Source organism: Oncorhynchus mykiss, chromosome 9, assembly GCF_057628025.1.
Source record: "Oncorhynchus mykiss isolate SJ-2025 chromosome 9, ASM5762802v1, whole genome shotgun sequence".
In the NCBI taxonomy this organism is placed as follows: Eukaryota; Metazoa; Chordata; class Actinopteri; order Salmoniformes; family Salmonidae; genus Oncorhynchus; species Oncorhynchus mykiss.
In genome coordinates this window covers 64,954,060-64,973,704 of record NC_143030.1, presented here as the reverse complement: position 1 = coordinate 64,973,704, position 19,645 = coordinate 64,954,060, and the positions used below count along the sequence as shown (strand labels likewise).

General features: G+C 40.3%; 1 protein-coding gene across 6 annotated transcripts in view; it reads left to right on the top strand.

The window, feature by feature from the left end:
- The window catches only part of LOC110532550 (diacylglycerol kinase beta), a 47,813-nt gene that overhangs the window by 22,669 nt on the left and 5,499 nt on the right, over positions 1-19,645 (top strand). For 5 of the 6 annotated variants that reach the window (XM_021616538.3, XM_090185014.1, XM_090185016.1 and 2 more), the window contains 10 exons: positions 1,733-1,806; positions 1,918-1,992; positions 5,203-5,288; positions 6,262-6,351; positions 8,786-8,946; positions 9,139-9,203; positions 9,326-9,416; positions 17,122-17,311; positions 17,531-17,648; positions 19,405-19,465. In XM_021616538.3, coding sequence (XP_021472213.3) covers positions 1,733-1,806; positions 1,918-1,992; positions 5,203-5,288; positions 6,262-6,351; positions 8,786-8,946; positions 9,139-9,203; positions 9,326-9,416; positions 17,122-17,311; positions 17,531-17,648; positions 19,405-19,465 — 1,011 coding nt within the window. Of the gene's footprint in view, positions 1-1,732; positions 1,807-1,917; positions 1,993-3,199; positions 4,536-5,202; positions 5,289-6,261; positions 6,352-8,785; positions 8,947-9,138; positions 9,204-9,325; positions 9,417-17,121; positions 17,312-17,530; positions 17,649-19,404; positions 19,466-19,645 lie in introns of those variants that run through there. The other variant, XM_090185017.1, reaches the window with a different exon arrangement.

The following is a 19,645-nucleotide window of genomic DNA, read 5'->3' as shown; positions in this document are numbered from 1 at the left end:
GAAGTGCCTCACAGCCATATTCCATTTAGACTACAGCGGGGCAAAAAAGTATTTAGTCAGCCACCAATTGTGCAAGTTCTCCCACTTAAAAAGATGAGAGGCCTGTAATTTTCATCATAGGTACACTTCAACTATGACAGACAAAATGAGAAAAAAAAATCCAGAAAATCACATTGTAGGATTTTTTTATGAATTTATTTGCAAATTATGGTGGAAAATAAGTATTTGGTCAATAACAAAAGTTTATCTCAATACTTTGTTAGATACCCTTTGTTGGTAATGACAGAGGTCAAACGTTTTCTGTAAGTCTTCACAAGGTTTTCACACACTGTTGCTGGTATTTTGGCCCATTCCTCCATGCAGATCTCCTCTAGAGCAGTGATGTTTTGGGGCTGTTGCTGGGCAACACGGACTTTCAACTCCCTCCAAAGATTTTCTATGGGGTTGAGATCTGGAGACTGGCTAGGCCACTCCAGGACCATGAAATGCTTCTTACGAAGCCACTCCTTCGTTGCCCGGGCGGTGTGTTTGGGATCATTGTCATGCTGAAAGACCCAGCCACGTTCCATCTTCAATGCCCTTGCTGATGGAAGGAGGTTTTCACTCAAAATCTCACGATACATGGCCCCATTCATTCTTTCCTATACACGGATCAGTCGTCCTGGTCCCTTTGCAGAAAAACAGCCCCAAAGCATGATGTTTCCACTCCCATGCTTCACAGTAGGTATGGTGTTCTTTGGATGCAACTCAGCATTCTTTGTCCTCCAAACACGACGAGTTGAGTTTTTACAAAAAAGTTCTATTTTGGTTTCATCTGACCATATTACATTCTCCCAATCTTCTTCTGGATAATCCAAATGCTCTCTAGCAAACTTCAGACGGGCCTGGACATGTACTGGCTTAAGCAGGGGGACACGTCTGGCACTGCAGGATTTGAGTCCCTGGCGGTGTAGTGTGTTACTGATGGTAGGCTTTGTTACTTCGGGTCCCAGCTCTCTGCAGGTCATTCACTAGGTCCCCCCATGTGGTTCTGGGATTTTTGCTCACCGTTCTTGTGATCATTTTGACCCCACGGGGTGAGATCTTGCGTGGAGCCCCAGATCGAGGGAGATTATCAGTGGTCTTGTGTGTCTTCCATTTCCTAATAATTGCTCCCACAGTTGATTTCTTCAAACCAAGCTGCTTACCTATTGCAGATTCAGTCTTCCCAGCCTGGTGCAGGTCTACAATTTTGTTTCTGGTGTCCTTTGACAGCTCTTTGGTCTTGGCCATAGTGGAGTTTGGAGTGTGACTGTGAGGTTGTGGACAGGTGTCTTTTATACTGATAACAAGTTCAAACAGGTGCCATTAATACAGGTAACGAGTGGAGGACAGAGGAGCCTCTTAAAGAAGAAGTTACAGGTCTGTGAGAGCCAGAAATCTTGCTTGTTTGTAGGTGACCAAATACTTATTTTCCACCATAATTTGCAACTAAATTCATTAAAAATCCTACAATGTGATTTTTTTCCTAATTTTGTCTGTCTTAGTTGAAGTGTACCTATGTTGAAAATTACAGGCCTCTCTCATTTTTTTAAGTGGGAGAATTTGCACAATTGGTGGCTGACTAAATACTTTTTTGCCCCACTGTATATGTTATCTGAATATACTGACAATATAGACTGAATATACTGACAATATCATTGTATCCATTTGTGAAACTGCTGTAATCTTTGAACTATTTATCTCTGATCAGATTGATCCGGTCCCAGACACTCATCCTCTTTTAGTGTTTGTGAACCCTAAAAGTGGAGGCAAGCAGGGAGAAAGGTGATGCTACAAGTGAACACTCCTACTACACAAATGGGCATTTATGGTTGAATAATAAGCTATGTCAATGTTTCTATTTTACAATTTCAAGTCCTATTTTATTATTTTCAGAGTTCTGCGTAAATTCCAGTATTTGCTGAATCCACGGCAGGTGTATAACCTATCCAATGGTGGACCTGGACCAGGGTAAGGTTTCCCATATGGATAACTGCATATGATGTATCTAAGTATAGACCACTATTAGTATAAAATGAAAAACTACACTCTGTTTTACCTGCATCACTAATTGGACAACTGGGGTGTATTTAGCAGCGTTAAATCTCAAAAATTACATTTAAGACATTTTACATTTTGAGAAGTCTGAGATTTGTTATTGTGTGTGTATCTGGGCTTTAATATAAATTCATTACCAGTTCTCTTAGTTACTGCTTGAATATGCAATGGTATTGGGATAGTTGGAACATCAAAGCCAATAAAATGGTTGCAAAGGGAGGGTATATTACTGGAAACGTTCAAAGTTTACCAGAAAACGTTCACGTTTTTTAATGGGAATTTTATCAGATGACATCTAGTGTTTTTTTTGTTGGTACTTTAGATGATCACAGGTATCTGTAATTACCTCTGGCTGTCTGTGGCCTTATCACATGTAATATATATAAATAATCAAATAAGATCATTTTAAAATAAAAAATAGGGTGACAAAGCTGTAAAACATTTTTCTATGTTAATGTTTGTTTTTCCGCCAAACTGGTGGCAGTTGGGAAAAAAGTTCATAGTTGTAAGAGTTTTACTACAGTATCTCGCATTAAAGTTTCACAAATAAATTCCCCAATAAATTTGATGGATTCTGGTCAAATATCGCTCAGTCGCAGGCTGTCAAAAATGCCAGGCAATGCAGCTCTGTGTGTTCAAAAGAATGCAGACAAACACAGACGGAAAAATAATTTTAGCGAAAGGGAAAGTGATGAACAGGGAGGTCATGCGCCACAAAAATATGTTGCACATGGTAAATACAGGGAGTGGTGAAAGGCAGCACATTTTTGACATTACACAGAAAATCAATGCAGTGGGGGGCGCTAGACGAACAGTAAGCGACCATGGCCGCGGGAAGATGTTTTTGGGTTGGGGGTGCTATTGACGTGTAATAAAGGCGTAGTTCACTTTAAAGTATATATATTAGATATTTATTTTATTTAAATTTATCATGGGGTGCTGCAGCACCCTCAGCACCCCTATTTCCCACGGCTATGTAAGCGAGGTGAAGCATAGATGGCCAGAGAGACTCGGAGCTAGAAAGAATAAAGGAGGATTGGCGGACAATGCTGTACTGCACTGTACTGCTGTAGGACATGCAGTTGTAGACCTTTCGAAAGATCAGATACCTCCTCCACAGATTGAGGCTGAGCAGCAACAGCCAATCATTGTGAAGACAGAAGAGGAATGCTTGCCTGGCTACCCATCCACACCGCTCCAGCCAACTGATGTTTCTTCTCCGTGATGAGTCTGGATTTGCCTCCCTCCCCGACGATTTCTAGAATGCAAACACATTCTGACCATTCTGATTGGTCCGAAAAAAAGATTGGTTAGGCCAGAGCCGGCCTACATGATGGCATTATCAACTTTGATACTCTGGTTAATTTTTACGATCCTCATTTTGAAGTCAAATGACTTCTAGGTTGGCAGTTTAGACTGAATGTATGTAGAATTCAATTCAGGGTGAGTTGTCTGGCAAGAGGAATGCCCCTTTGTGACAGAAACATCAGTCCCTGTTGTGAAATCTGAGGGTGAGTTGTGTTAAAAACATGACTTTAGTTTTATTACGTTAGATATTGGATTTTGCATTGCATTAATTGTATCATTTCATCTCCTCCATCTCTTGGAGGGTCTTCGGTTACTCCTGATTTGGTGACTCCAGTCCCACTGACACTACCTGACGCTTCATCAGTTTCACCACCGTTGGGCCCCGGCATTAATGCAACATTCTCCCTCATTTTGGAGAATAATGACCCTCTATCAGAAACTCACCTCACACAAAGAAAACACAAAGTATCATCATCCACTCCCACCTTATGGGAAGCTGACAACACTACAGTCAATGTGCCAAGGGCTGCCCAACAGCTCCAGCCTGCTCAGTGCAGTCAGTGACATGGCCTTGACTGTTAATGACATGATGCAGCGGCAGGTTTAACACAGTCAGAATATGATGATGTGTCCAGATAGAATAGCCAAAACTGTGGAGATGAGAAATGCTGGTCTCCCTCCTACCAACAGAAGTGAAACTATGTCAGTCTCCAGAAAATCAAGGCATGGCCTTGACTGACATGGCCTTGACTGACATGGCCATGACTGACATGGCCTTGACTGTTACTCATATTAAGCATCTCCAACCAATATTAATTCTAGAATCGGCTTCCTATTTCACAACAAAGCCTCCTTCATTCATGATGCCAAACATACCCTCGTAAAACTTACTATGCTACCGATCATTGACTTCGGCGATGTCATTTACAAAATAGCCTCCAACACTCTCTCAGCAAACTGGATGTAGTCTATCACAATGCCATCCATTTTGCCACCAAAGCCCCATATACTACCCACCACTGACTGGAACGAATTGCAAAAATCACTGAAGCTGGAGTCTTATATCTCCCTCTCTAAGCATCAGCTGTCAGAGCAGCTTACCGATCACTGTACCTATACACAGCCAATCTGTAAATAGCACACCCAACTACCTCATCCCCATATTGTTATTTATCCTCTTGCTCTTTTGCACCCCAGTATCTCTACTTGCACATCATCATCTGCACATCTATCACTCCAGTGTTAATGCTAAATTGTAATTTTTTCACCTCTATGGCCTATTTATTGCCTTACCTCCCTACTCTTCTACATTTGCACACACTGTACATATATTTTATATTGTGTTATTGACTGTACATTTATGTGTAACTCTGTGTTTTTGGCCAGGTCGCAGTTGTAAAATTATTACATTTATACTGATATTGGCCTAAAAATAAATACTTTTCCCATTGACTGATCATGGTTTTTCAGATCCTCTCTTCACTAATCTTTTTATGTTTAACCTTTTTGTTATAAACTTATCATCACAACCGTGATGTTAATCATAGTTGATCTCCATGTTTGGAAGACTTTGTTCAGCATTTTTATATCTGATAGATTTCCCTACTTTTGGTTTAAAAATTATGTTTAGAAATAATAAATATAAATAACGCCTTCTTTCTTCTTTTTTTTACACTGTTGACTGACCACTTTGTACACTCATACTTCAAGTAAACTTGAACGGCTTATTTCTCTCTGAGATGTCATAACCATCAGTGAACGTCACTGTTAGATCTTGTACTGCACCCCCAACATAATACACACTCTGTGTTTCAGGCTGTGCTTCTTCAGAAATCTGAAGGATTACAGGATATTGGTTTGCGGAGGGGACGGCACTGTGGGCTGGATACTTGATGCCATAGGTGGGGTCCAGTACACAATATTGGTAGACCATGCACTATACACTCAGTGGACAGTTTATTAGGTACACCTCCCCGTTCAGGAAAATTGTTCGCTCCTACAGTGAGTCACGTGGCTGTGGCTTGCAAAATAAAGCAGGCAGACAGGCCTCGAGGCATACAATTACTGTTTGATTGAACATTAGAATGGGAAAAAATGAGTGACCTAAGGGACTTTGAACGTGGTATGATTGTTGATGCCAGGCGTGCCGGTTCTAGTATCTCAGAAACGGCCACCCTTCTGGGCCTTTTCACGCACAACAGTGTCTAGGGTTTGCCGAGAATGTTGCGACGAACAACAAACATCCCGTCAGCGGCAGTCCTGTGGAAGAAAACAGCTCATTGATGAGAGGTCGAAGGAGAATGGTAAGAATTGTACAAGCTAACCGGTGGGTCACAACAGCATGTCGGAATGCACAACTCGTCGGTCCTTGTCACAGATGGGTTATTGCAGCAGACGACCACACCATGTTCCAATCCTAACCGCTAAAAACAAGAAGTGGCTCCGGTGGGCACGCGATCACCAACACTGGACAATTGAGTAGTGGAAAAACATTGCCTGGTCCGACGAATCCGGTTCCTGTTCCGTCATGCTGATGGCAGTCAGGATTTAGTGTAAGCAGCACGGGTCCATGGCCCCATCCTGCCTGGTGTCAACGATACTGACTGTTGGCAGTAGTGTAACGGTGTGGAGAAAGTGGTCATGCCCCAAAATAATTTAGTCTGTTCTGGAGGCAAAGGGGGATCCGACCCAGGACTAGATGGGTGTACCATAAACTGGCCTCTGAGTGTACATGCCAATAGACAAGTCAACTTTAGTATATGAGTAAAAACAATTAATTTTCTTACCAAACATGTTACAGAAATGGATTCCATGTAGTAACCTAGACATGAGTAATGCTGATGATCTCTCTTTCTCCCCTTCTGGTGCAATCAGAAAAAGCCAATCTTCAAGTGCGGCCACCTGTGGCTGTGTTACCCCTGGGCACAGGAAATGACCTTGCACGTTGTCTTAGATGGGGAGGAGGTGAGAAGGGTTGTCTTTTGTCTTTTTTCATTCTGTTGTGTGTTCACGTATCATATTTCTTGTATCACAAGGTAAGTTTAGCCAAAGGGGTAAGTTGAGCCACCCTTGTTTATAGGAATCCATACACAAAATGTATAATTTAATTAAACATTTAGGAAAAGGTCATCATTGTGAAGGAAGAAACCACATGGGAAAAGTGGTAAGCAAGTTAGGTAAAAAAAATAGAGGTTTCATGATGTTCGTATCTAAACAAAATAATATTATTTTAAGATTGTTCTATACATCAGTTTGGGTCTACGTAAGCTTCATTATGAGGTCCTAAACCTAGCATGAAAGTGCATCCATGTAAGGTTGAAGTCATTAAAACTAGTTATTCAACCATTCCACAAATGTCTTGTTAACAAACTATAGTTTTGGCAAGTCGGTTAGGACATCTACTTTGTGCATGACACAAGTACATTTTCCAACAATTGTTTACAGACTGATTATTTCACTTATCGCAATGTATCTGTATCACAATTCCAGTGGGTCAGAAGTTTACATACACTAAGTTGACTGAGCCGTTAAACAGCTTGGAACATTCCAGAAGGTTATGTAATGGCTTTAGAAGCATCTGATAGGCTAATTTACATCATTTGAGTCAATTGAGGTGTACCTGGGGATGTATTTCAAGGCCTACCTTCAAACTCAGTGCCTCTTTGCTTGACATCATGGGAAAATCAAAATAAATCTGCCAAGACCTCAGAAAAAAATGTGTAGACCTCTACAAGTCTGGTTCATCCTTCGGAGCAATTTCCAAATGGCTGAAGGTACCATGTTCATCTATACAAACAAAAGTACGCAAGTATAAACACCATGGGACCACGCACCATCATACCGCTCAGGAAGGAGACGCGCTCTGTCTCCTAGAGATGAACGTACTTTGGTGCAAAAAGTGCAAATCAATCCCAGAACAACAGCAAAGGGCCTTGTGAAGATGCTGGAGGAAACAGGTACAAAAGTATCTATATCCCTAGTAAACCTGGTCCTATATCAACATAAGCCAGACTATGATTTGCAACTGCACATGGGGAAAAATATTGTACTTTTTGGAGAAATGTCCTCTGGTCTGATGAAACAAAAATAGAACTGTTTGGCCATAATGACCATCTTGATGTTTGAAGGAAAAAGGAGGAGGCTTGCAAGCCGAAGAACACCATCCCAACTGTGAAGCACGGGGGTGGCAGCAACATGTTCTGGGGGTGCTTTACTGCAGGAGGGACTGGTGCACTTCACAAAATGGATGGCATCATGAGGAAGATAAATTGTGTGGATATATATATGGATATAAAGCTTGGTCACAAATGGGTCTTCCAAATGGACAATGACCCCAAGCATACTTCTAAAGTTGTGACAAAATGGCTTAAGGACAACAAAGTCAAGGTATTGGAGTGGCCATCACAAAGCCCTGACCTCAATCCTATAGAAAATCTGTGGCCAGAACTGAAAAAGTGTGTGCGTGCAAGGAGGCCTACAAACCTGACTCAGTTACACCAGCTCTGTCAGGAGGAATGGGCCAAAATTCACACAACTTATTGTGGGAAGCTTGTGGAAGGCTACCCAAAACGTTTGACCCAAGTTAAACAATTTAAAGGCAATGATACCAAATACTAATTGAGTGTATGTAAACTTCTGACCCACTGGGAATGTGATGAAAGAAATAAAAGCTGAAATAAATAATTCTCTCTACTATTATTCTGACATTTCACATTCTTAAAATAAAGTGGTGATCCTAACTGACCTAAGACAGGGAATTTTTACTATCTTTAAATCTCAGGAATTGTGAAAAACTAGGTTTAAACATATTTGGCTAAAGTGTATGTAAACTTCCAACTTCAACTGTAGCTGTGTGGGCTAATATAGTCTATGTTTGTTTAAGTTGAGCAAATTGAAGTGTTTTCTTCCCAGGTGTAATGCAACGCATTATCACTGGAAATTAGGTAACAATAGGGCTTGGCCTGTGTTAAAAATGTTTTTCTTTTTAAGTACAAAGTGTTTGTCAGGCATGTTTTTTAGGTGTGTGTTAAAAGATGCTTCAAATTATTAAAAGACAAAAAAGCAATTGTGATTGTGTTTGGGAAATAAAGATAGAAATGGTTTGAAAAATGTAGTGGTAATATTTCATTCAGTACAGACAAATGTCTGTTTTGTAGGTGGCTTAACTTACAGTCCCGCAGCTGAACTTATCCCAAACGTGGGTTAAGTTGTGCAAAGAGACCACTTCTTTTTTTTTTTTTACAAGTATATTTTCAAAACTATCATGTTAATATGAATTCTGATTATTTCCAGGGAAACAGAACATCCTGAAATATATGTAGATATCTTTGTGAGAAAGAATACTATAGTTCCCTTGATGGAGTGATGCTGAATATAGTTGAGCCACTCTCCCCTATAGGTTATGATGGGACGGATCTGTGTCGGATCCTGAAGGAGATTGAGGGCAGCACCCTGGTGCTGATGGACCGCTGGAATGTAGAGGTGATCCTAGAGGACCCCCAGGAGATGGGTGACCCTGTGCCTTATGAGATCATCAACAACTACTTCTCCATCGGAGTGGTGAGTGAACTTCTATCATGGTCCCAGATCTGTTTGTGCTGTCTTGCCAATTCCTATGGTCATTGTCACGTCAACATGGCAATGACCATAGGAGTTGGCAGGACAGCAAAAAATGATATGTCCAGGCTACTTAGTTATGGCACACACCAGAATGCTTTGTCAACTTTTTTATAACTTGTTCTGTGTTGACAGGATGCCTCTATTGCCCACCGGTTTCACACGCTGAGAGAGAAACACCCCCAGAAATTTAATAGCAGGTAAGAAAAATTGAATAACCGGACTGGAGTCTGGTTATTCAGAGGGGACTTTTAGGTGTAATGACTTTGTGCATGGTGTAAATGACCCTACGTTAATGCAAGAATGTTGTTCAATATTCTAGAATGAAGAACAAGTTGTGGTATTTTGAGTTTGCCACCTCTGAGACCATCTCTGCTTCATGCAAGAAACTGAATGAATGTCTTACAATTGAGGTGAGGATTGCAAACACACAGCTTTGCATCAACACATAGAAACATATAGTAACTTTATAAAAAAACATATACCCAACCAGTGTTGCGAGTAAAAGTAACACATGACACTACTGTTACTTTTATGAGTAACGGAGTAACATAACAAGTTACTGTCTTCAAAATTGTTTTATATTATTATTTTTTCCATTACTTTCAGAATCTCTCAGAAGGTTGTATATTTTTTTAAGCCTTGTTTCCTGGAATTCATCTGTAGCTAGGCTAACTCGTTTCCTAGGCTATCGTGAAACTGAAAATCAAAGAAAGATGGCAGTTGTGTTGTGTCCGCTGCTTAACCTATGCACAGGCAGCAAGCATTAATATCTTTGCCTAAAAACACCACATCAAACCTGAAATAGCATCTGGAGATTGTGCACAAAGGCACAGAGCTGGTAGCCAAAGTTCCAGAAATGCGTGAAAGAGGAGAAATCTATAGGCCTACATATTATGACAATAAACGAAGATCCATAGGCCTAAATAATATTTCCAAGTGTTCTTACGAAATGTTCATATAAACAATAAAAAATGTCTGATAAATACAATTCAAAACGGCAATAAAAAGTGTCATCACACAACTAAATTATATCTTGATAGGTTAACGTGGTGTAACTAGTTCCCCCTAAGAACAATGTCCAATTGCTGACACAAGAAAAGTTTTTCCCCAAAGTTTGGTAAAAATGTGGTATTTTAATGATGGTCATGCTTAGGGAAATAAGTGGCTACAGATGGCACTTTTTTTTCAAGTTGCCCTATTGGAGGGTGTGCCAGTTGCCTCCAACATACTTACCTTAAATCTGTACTGCTTTATTAAAAACTGATTATAATTTGTATCTCTAAACAAATGGATTATTACAGGCTCCCCTAATGGTGTATGTATATGTGTAAATGGTGTATATATATATATATATATATATATATATATATATATATATATATATATATATACACACACACACACACACACACACACACACACACACACACACACACACACACACACACACACACACACAGTGGGGAGAACAAGTATTTGATACACTGCCAATTTTGCAGGTTTTCCTACTTAGGTCTGTGATTTTTTATCATAGGTACACTTCAACTGTGAGAGACGGAATCTAAAACAAAAATCCAGAAAATCACATTGTATGATTTTTAAGTCATTAATTAGCATTTTATTGCATGACATAAGTATTTGATCACCTACCAACCAGTAAGAATTCTGGCTCTCACAGACCTGTTAGTTTTTCTTTAAGAAGCCCTCCTGTTCTCCACTCATTACCTGTATTAACTGCACCTGTTTGAACTTGTTACCTGTATAAAATACACCTGTCCACACACTCAATCAAACAGACTCCAACCTCTCCACAATGGCCAAGACCAGAGAGCTGTGTAAGGACATCAGGGATAAAATTGTAGACCTGCACAAGGCTGGGATGGGCTACAGGACAATAGGCAAGCAGCTTGGTGAGAAGGTGTTACTGGAATAAAATTCCTACATGTTTTAATACCCAATGAAATTAAACACTCTGCCCACTTCTAAGAATTTGTAAGACTCTTATTTGCATTAAATGGACACAGACCAGTCTCAAAATCAATCAGCAGCGTTTATTCTCGAGAGTACTGAACATGAAACATTTTACCACAGGTTATAAACTGAAAATGACGTCATTAGTTTTCGAACTGTCCCGTCTCTTCTTCACCCTGGTACAAAGGCAGTATCTCAAGCCTTCCCACATCGTCCCACACCAATTTAATATAATTTATGAGCCAAGGTCTTAAATCATAAATCATAAATCTATACAGTAACATAATAGTATTCTGGTTAGTCAGTCCTGATTCAAATTTATACATAATTAGTCATTATTGATTTAAAAAAATCCCTTAACAGAAGGCAACAGCTGTTGGTGCAATTATTAGAAAATGGAAGAAGTTCAAGATGACGGTCAATGACCCTCGGTCTGGGGCTCCATGCAAGATCTCACCTCGTGGGGCATCAATGATCATGAGGAAGGTGAGGGATCAGCCCAGAACTACACGGCAGAACCTGGTCAATGACCTGAAGAGAGCTGGGACCACAGTCTCAAAGAAAACCATTAGTAACACACTACGCTGTCATGGATTCAAATCCTGCAGCGCACGCAAGGTCCGCCTGCTCAAGCCAGCGCATGTCCAGGCCCGTCTGAAGTTTGCCAATGACCATCTGGACAATCCAGAGGAGGAATGGGAGAAGGTCATGTGGTCTGATGAGACAAAAATAGAGCTTTTTGGTCAAAACTCCACTCGCCGTGTTTGGAGGAAGAAGAAGGATGAGTACAACCCCAAGAACACCACCCCAACCGTGAAGCATGGAGGTGGAAACATCATTCTTTGGGTATGCTTTTCTGCAAAGGGGTCAGGACGACTGCACCGTATTGAGGGGAGGATGGATGGGGCCATGTATCGCGAGATCTTGGCCAACAACCTCCTTCCCTCAGTAAGAGCATTGAAGATGGATCGTGGCTGGGTCTTCCAGCATGACAACGACCCGAAACACACAGCCAGGGCAACTAAGAAGTGGCTCCATACGAAGCATCTCAAGGTCCTGGAGTGGCCTAGCCAGTCTCCAGACCTGAACCCAATAGAACATCTTGGGAGGGAGCTGAAAGTCCGTATTTCCCAGCGACAGTCCCAAAACCTGAAGGATCTGGAGGTCTGTATGGAGGAGTGGGCCAAAATCCCTGCTGGTCAAGAACTACAGGAAATGTATGATCTCTGTAATTGCAAACAAAGGTTTCTGTACCAAATATTAAGTTCTGCTTTTCTGATGTTTCAAATACTTATGCAATAAAATGCAAATTAATTACTTAAAAATCATACAATGTGATTTTCTGGATTTTTGTTTTAGATTCCGTCTCTCACCGTTGAACTGTACCTATGATAAAAATTACAGACCTCTACATGCTTTGTAAGTAGGAAACACTGCGATTTTGCAGGTTATCAAATACTTGTTCTCCCCACTGTACATACATATATATACTACCGTTCAAAAGTTTGGGGTCATTTAGAAATGTCATTGTTTTTGAAAGAAACTGCTTTTTTAATGTAGTAAATGACTATTGTAGCTGGAAACAATTTATTTTTTAATGGAATATCTACATAGGCGTACAGAGGAACATTGTAAGCAACCATCACTCCTGTGTTCCAATGGCATGCTGTGGTAGCTAATCCAAGTGTATCATTTTAAAAGGCTAATTGATCATTAGAAAACCCTTTTGCAATTATGTTAGCACAGCTGAAAACTGTTCTGATTAAAAAGCAATAAAACTGGCCTTCTTTAGACTAGTTGAGTATCTGGAGCATCATCATTTGTGGTCAGGCTCAAAATGGTCAGAAATACAAAGTACTTTCTTCTGAAACTCGTCAGTCTATTCTTGTTCTGAGAAATGAAGGCTATTCCATGCGAGAAATTGCCAAGAAACTGAAGATCTCGTAAAACACTGTGTACTACTCCCTTCACAGAACAACGCAAACAAGCTCTAACCATAATAGAAAGAGGAGTGGGAGGCCCCGGTGTAATTTGAGAAACAGACGCCTCACAAGTCCTCAACTGGCAGCTTCATTAAATAGTACCGCATAACACCAGTCTCAACGTCAACAGTGAAGAGGCGACTCCGGGATGCTCCGAGTTGCAAAGAAAAAGCCTTCTCTGTCCAGTGTCTGTGTTCTTTTGCCCATCTTAATCTTTTCTTTTATTTGGCCAGTCTGATATGGCTTTTTCTTTGCAACTCTGCCTAGAATGCCAGCATTCCGGAGTCTCCTCTTCACTGTTGATGTTGAGACTTGTGTTTTGCCCCTTTTCCCGGCACTTATCATTCTAGCATGTCTTCTTCAGGTAGCATGACAGTTCATCTTCCCAACGGCACATGTAACTCTTGCCTGTCATTTTGATGGCCCTTGATAATGTCCCGATTTCAATATCCAAATAGATACATCCGTTTTTCCCACATACATGAGTCTCTCATCTGAGTCGTTACCACCATTTCTTTCTTGTCCATTTCTCCCACGAGCAACCCAGGAGCATGAGAGAAATGTGTATGTTCTCTCTCTCCATGCTCAATCCACATGCACGGTCTCAGCACTCCTGCCACCTGTACCCAGGTTTGGCTCGGACTCAGATTGGAGTGTTTAAAAGTCACTGTCGCATTGAACGCCTTTGTTGCTCTTTCTTCAGCCGGTTCACACAAACCGTTTGTGGCCAAATTATTCCTACATGCATTAAGACACCATCTGACGTCACCTTCCATGATAACCTCAAGAGAGGACAGATCAGAACAACAGTTCTGTTTCAGGAAATCCAGACAAGAATTGACTATGACAAAATATTACATTCCCAATTCCTTAATAACATCATCTCTACAACAAATGTCAAACAGCATAACAACATACTGTTACTGTTAAAACCATTTTCAAACGTTTATACTCCCTTATTTTACCGACGACCTCTCAGAAGAGTGGCCAGATCAGGGAGTTAGCACCCTAACCCATGGGGGAATCCCAACACTCCAGTAGACCCAATATGGTGACATTTGTATCGAAACAAAGACAAAAATGAAATCAGCAATACACATATCACAATCCATTTGGAGTAAGAGTCAACCATCATTAACATCATTAACATATATATTTTCTTCTGTATGCAGACTGAACAAAGTAAATGTGTATATTTACCCAAGGACCAGGGAACTAGTAATTTTCCCTTCGAACACATGATTCACATCGTGATTCAAAAACATGTTAAATAAAAAAATTAACTAATTCGAATAACCAATCAACTTAGAGTTACAACTCTTGATAATTCTATAAGGAAATAATGGTATCCCATAAATGGTAATGGTAATGGTAATGGTAAAATAGAATAGAGACTGGTGTTTCTCTTTCAATTTATAATTAAATCCCACCTGTTTCGATAATTTCTAGTGAGATTGATCAGGCCTCACCAGAAAGTCAGGATACAGGGCATTCGACACCATTAAATATTTCCTCTCCCTTTTTCTTTCCCTTTCCTCCCGAAACCATTTAAAAACATTTTAAATCTTTCCATCATTCTGCATACCCAATTTAAAACCAAATTGAAAAGACCCCACTAAAGAACAGGCCTTATTTATCCGGGAACTCCGTTTATGGCTTACTCCAGATACTTTTATACTTAAAACTGCCAAATATCCCTAACTGCTCTCCCCAAGACCACAGTCTCTGGGAACATTCCAACGAGAGATAATGAAACCCCCTCTTCTGGAAAAGAAAGTGTACATTTCCTTAGCATTCACTATGCTACATCTTAACCAGCAATCCAAAAGTATTCATTATAAATCAAACATGATGATGGTAAATCCTCTATCCTTACTCCAATCATTAAACATTTGTTTTAATCCACCCCAACGTTTATGTATCTTTTAATTAGCGACTTTATCTCGCCACGAGTCCAACGGTTCACAGGTCTCTTTTCCCCATGATTCTCCATAACCACCGCACCACAATGTTCATGAACAAAAACAATGTAAAGTTAATTTTAGGTTTGGTAACCCCTATGCTAATTCCTCATGACCCCTCCATCCTTTCGTCCATTCTAGAAATCAATTTCAGAACAAGACGACATAAAATTTAAATCTATTTCACAATAAAACCACATAAAATGTCTCCTAAGATAAAACAGCTCCCAAGGTGTGTTCTGAGTGTTTGGCCAGATCATTTTAATTTGTTACCTCTTCAGAATCCAAACCCCTGGCATTTCACCTAGATTTTTCAACCCAAAATACTTTTTCTTATGGCAAATTTAGCCAATTTCTCATCATAAGGAATCAGCTATATTTGTTCCCTGGATCTATTAAAAAGATGTGTAAGAGGTGATCTCATATGTCTTCCTTCACATAGAACTGTAATCTCTATGAACCACTATCGATCGTACCAGATGGGAATTTTCTGTCAGCCGGGAAATGCTGACCAATCTGACCATATTCGAGCCGAATTGATAGAATGCTTGTACGCTTCTTTCAGTGCCTCCATGGCTTTATTAAAATCAGGGCTGCCTGTTGCCATATCAATAGTTATTATTCCAAAACCTCTCCCGACAGTGTTCAGGGTGTTTAGATTTCTTCACTCCCGTCTATAATACACACCTTCTATTAACTATTTTCCAAGGTAGAGCTACCCACTTCGCCGGATAATAGTTATGGTATTTGTGGCTATTAATTGGTCACAGCACTTAATACCTTGTATTAGAACCTATACTATAGCATCTGCAAATGTATTGCTGGAGAATACGGATCACCTAATGTCTTATTCCAGTGTTGCGCCTCAAATATCACTGTTGTTGATAACACACATTACCAAAACTATTCAGACTTGTCTTCCTATTTCCACGTAATCTTTCATGGTTCCCCCTCCCCATAGGGCATAAACCAACCTCTCTCCTTATTGCTACTGCTAATACACGTAACTCAAACAGTGTTTGAATATCTTAATGCTTTTCTTTTACCCATGCATGTGGCTTATCTTCAGAATTTATAGGCAGCCTTCTTATCATTATCCACATACACTCTACTGCCTCACTGTCAACTGCAGCTGGGACTTTCATCCCTTTTACAGATCTCACAGGGGAATATCCCCACTAGGGACATATCCTATATGGAACCTACCCTACACTGTATTGTCCCTCATGGATCTCGCAGAGGAAAACCTCCACTCGGGACCTATCCTTATGGAACCTTCCCTACACCTTATTTTTACCTGGATCTCGCAGAGGAACACCTCCACTCGGGACCTATCCTAATGGAACCTAGCCTACACCAGATATTTACGACCGGTCATTACACGGCAGGGTAGCCTAGTGGTTAGAGTGTTGGACTAGTAACTGGAAGATTGCAAGTTCAAACCCCCGAGCTGACAAGGTACACATCTGTTGTTCTGAACAGGCAGTTAACCCACTGTTCCTAGGCCGTCATTGAAAATAAGAATTTGTTCTTAACTGACTTGCCTAGTAAAATACAAAATAAATAAAACACAATGGACCTACTGAATAAACTCAGGTTTTCTAGGTCCGTATCCTATAATTGTTCAGCCTACGATTCTCATCTCCCCAAGGTGTCAGAATTAGTAATAACAGGCGTAGGAACTGCTTCTACCTTATTTCTGGTGCCGGATCCTGTTTCTCTGATTCGGAAATCTCTAGTTCAACTGCAAATCGTGGTGAATCCCTTTCGTGACGCCAACTGTTAGGTTCTAATTTTCAGAGTAAAAACTCAACGGGCAATTTGAAAGCTCAAACCAATTTGATTCTTCCTAGAGGGTCAATACAGCTGCATTAGACAAGGACATATTCACACAAGCACTGATATTTAACCCTTTGTCCTATGCTGAGTCTCGCCTATGGCACCCCTCAGGTATCTATTACAACTAATGATGAATAACATTTAAAGTTCAGAAATCCAAACCTATCAATGGAAAATAATGCTACTCCATGAAAGGTGAGTTCCACTCCACTAGCGCGTCGATAGTCAGCAAGCAAGCATATATTATTTTATTACATGAGGATTGTGGTTAACACAGCTGACCTGATAGTTATGTGGTATGTTTAGCTCATTATGGCATCTCATTAAGTTGCACTGTCTGCCTGATGTTGTATGTCCCTCAGTGCTGCGGCACCCCATTGGACCTGAGTGGCCTTTCTATGGAGGGGATCGCAGTCCTCAACATTCCCAGCATGCACGGTGGATCCAACCTGTGGGGAGAAGCCAAGAAGAGTGAATCCAAGTCCTTGATGAATCCTCAGGAAATGCCGGAGGTTATTGTCGACCCTGAAATCCTGAAAGTCAGTGGACAAGGTACAGTGAAATCCCTTGGCTTGATCCAAGGGCTCAAGGTTTCAAAATGTTAAAAGTTGTGCCCATGTCTGGTATAGAATATTGTTAGAATATCATGTGAGATGTTTTAGAGTATCCATTTCAAGAGGTCTGTTCTAGGTTTGAACAGCTAGTCTCAGACTAAAAACTGTACTGCCTCTGTGTGAACTGCATGTTCAGTGTTTCCATCTTCCATGACAGACCTCAGTGACCTGCGTTTGGAAGTGGTTGGTCTAGAAGGGGCCATGGAGATGGGGCAGATATATACTGGACTTAAGAGTGCTATAAGACTAGCAAAAACCTCACAGATTACAATCAGGTGAGTGCTTGTGACATGTTGAGACATGTACAGACTAGCTGAGATATCACAGTATGATGTGGGATGATTATTTGTACACCTTACACCTTTAAAAATAAATATTCCATCCTCACTACTAATGCTGCCTTCATAACCAAGTGAGAAAGTAGTAATTACCCATTGTAAAGTCTTAAATACAAGATGGGTGTATTCACATTTTGAACTGAGAAATTCCATCAAATGTGTAGGTCATGAGAAGGTTTAGATTATTTTGCTATTTTTTGCCCATAAAAAGTATATATACATATATATATATATATATATATATATATACACACACTACTGTTCAACAGTTTGGGGTCACTTAGAAATGTCCTTGTTTTTGAAAGAAAAGCAAAAAAAATTTGTCCATTAAAATAACAGCAAATTGATCAGAAATATAATGTAGACCTTGTTAATGTTGTAAATGACTATTGTAGCTAGAAACGTCAGTTTTTTAATGGAATATCTACATAAGGGTACAGAGGCCCATTATCAGCCACCATCACTCCTGTGTTCCAATGGCACGTTGGGTTAGCCTTTTACAATTATAAACTTGGATTAGCTAATTGATCATTTAGAAAACCCTTTTGCAATTATGTTAGCACAGCTAAAAACTGTGGTTCTGATTAAAGAAGCAATAAAACTGGCCTTCTTTAGACTAGTTGAGTATCTGGAGCATCAGCATTTGTGGGTATGATTACAGGCTCAAAATGGCCATAAATAAATAGCTTTCTTTTTCATTTACAACATCAAAAACGGTATTTCTGATCAATTTGATGTTATTTTATTTTAAATGGACAAAAACTTTTTTTTTCTTTCAAAATCAAGGAAATTTCTAAGTGACCCCTAACTGTTGAACAGTGGGATAACTGCCCCTAACTGTTGAACAGTGGGATAACTGCCCCTAACTGTTGGGTGGGTTAACTGCCCCTAACTGTTGGGTGGGTTAACTGCCCCTAACTGTTGGGTGGGTTAACTGCCCCTAACTGTTGAACAGTGGGATAACTGCCCCTAACTGTTGAACAGTGGGATAACTGCCCCTAACTGTTGGGTGGGTTAACTGCCCCTAACTGTTGGGTGGGTTAACTGCCCCTAACTGTTGGGTGGGTTAACTGCCCCTAACTGTTGAACAGTGGGATAACTGCCCCTAACTGTTGAACAGTGGGATAACTGCCCCTAACTGTTGAACAGTGGGTTAACTGCCCCTAACTGTTGAACATATTATATTGTTTTGTTTGTTATTTAACTAGGCAAGTCAGTTAAGAACATTCTTCTTTATAATGACAGCCTACCAGGGAACAGTGGGTTAACTGCCTTGTTCAGGGGCAGAACGACAGATTTGTACCTTATCAGCTCTGGGATTCGATCCAACAACCTTTCAGTTACTGGCCCAACACTCTAACCACTAGGCTACCTGCCACCATTAGGCTACCTGCCCTATATTCAGAGCTGCTTTCACTTTTTAAATCAGAAGGAAGATAAACAGAATCAATTTAGTATCAATCATTTGTACAACTGCTGAAGATGCCACCTGTCTTTTTTTGATGACAAATGGTGTCAGAGAGGTGCAAGTGGGAAACTCGGAGCATGGGGATGATAGATGAGTTTCCCCACTAGTAATTACCAGTTGGAAGGGCATTTAAGTATATTTTCCCAGTTGTATGCTGGTATTTACAAAATTCTGAGATGTTGTGAACACAAAATGTTCTCCCTTATGTCTCTGTCCATCTCTCAGGACTAAGAAACCTTTACCAATGCAGATAGACGGAGAGCCCTGGATGCAGCCACCCTGTACGGTGAGTGCTAGGAACCCAGATTGAGTTCAGTGTAACAGAGCATTTTAAGAGTTTTTAAAGCAAGTTCTATTGCTAGAGACCATGGAGCTTGATGCTAATAACATGTTGTTAATATAGCATGGTAACATGTTGGTAACAAGTACGTAGACATGGTAATAACATGGTCATTTGAGTAACACA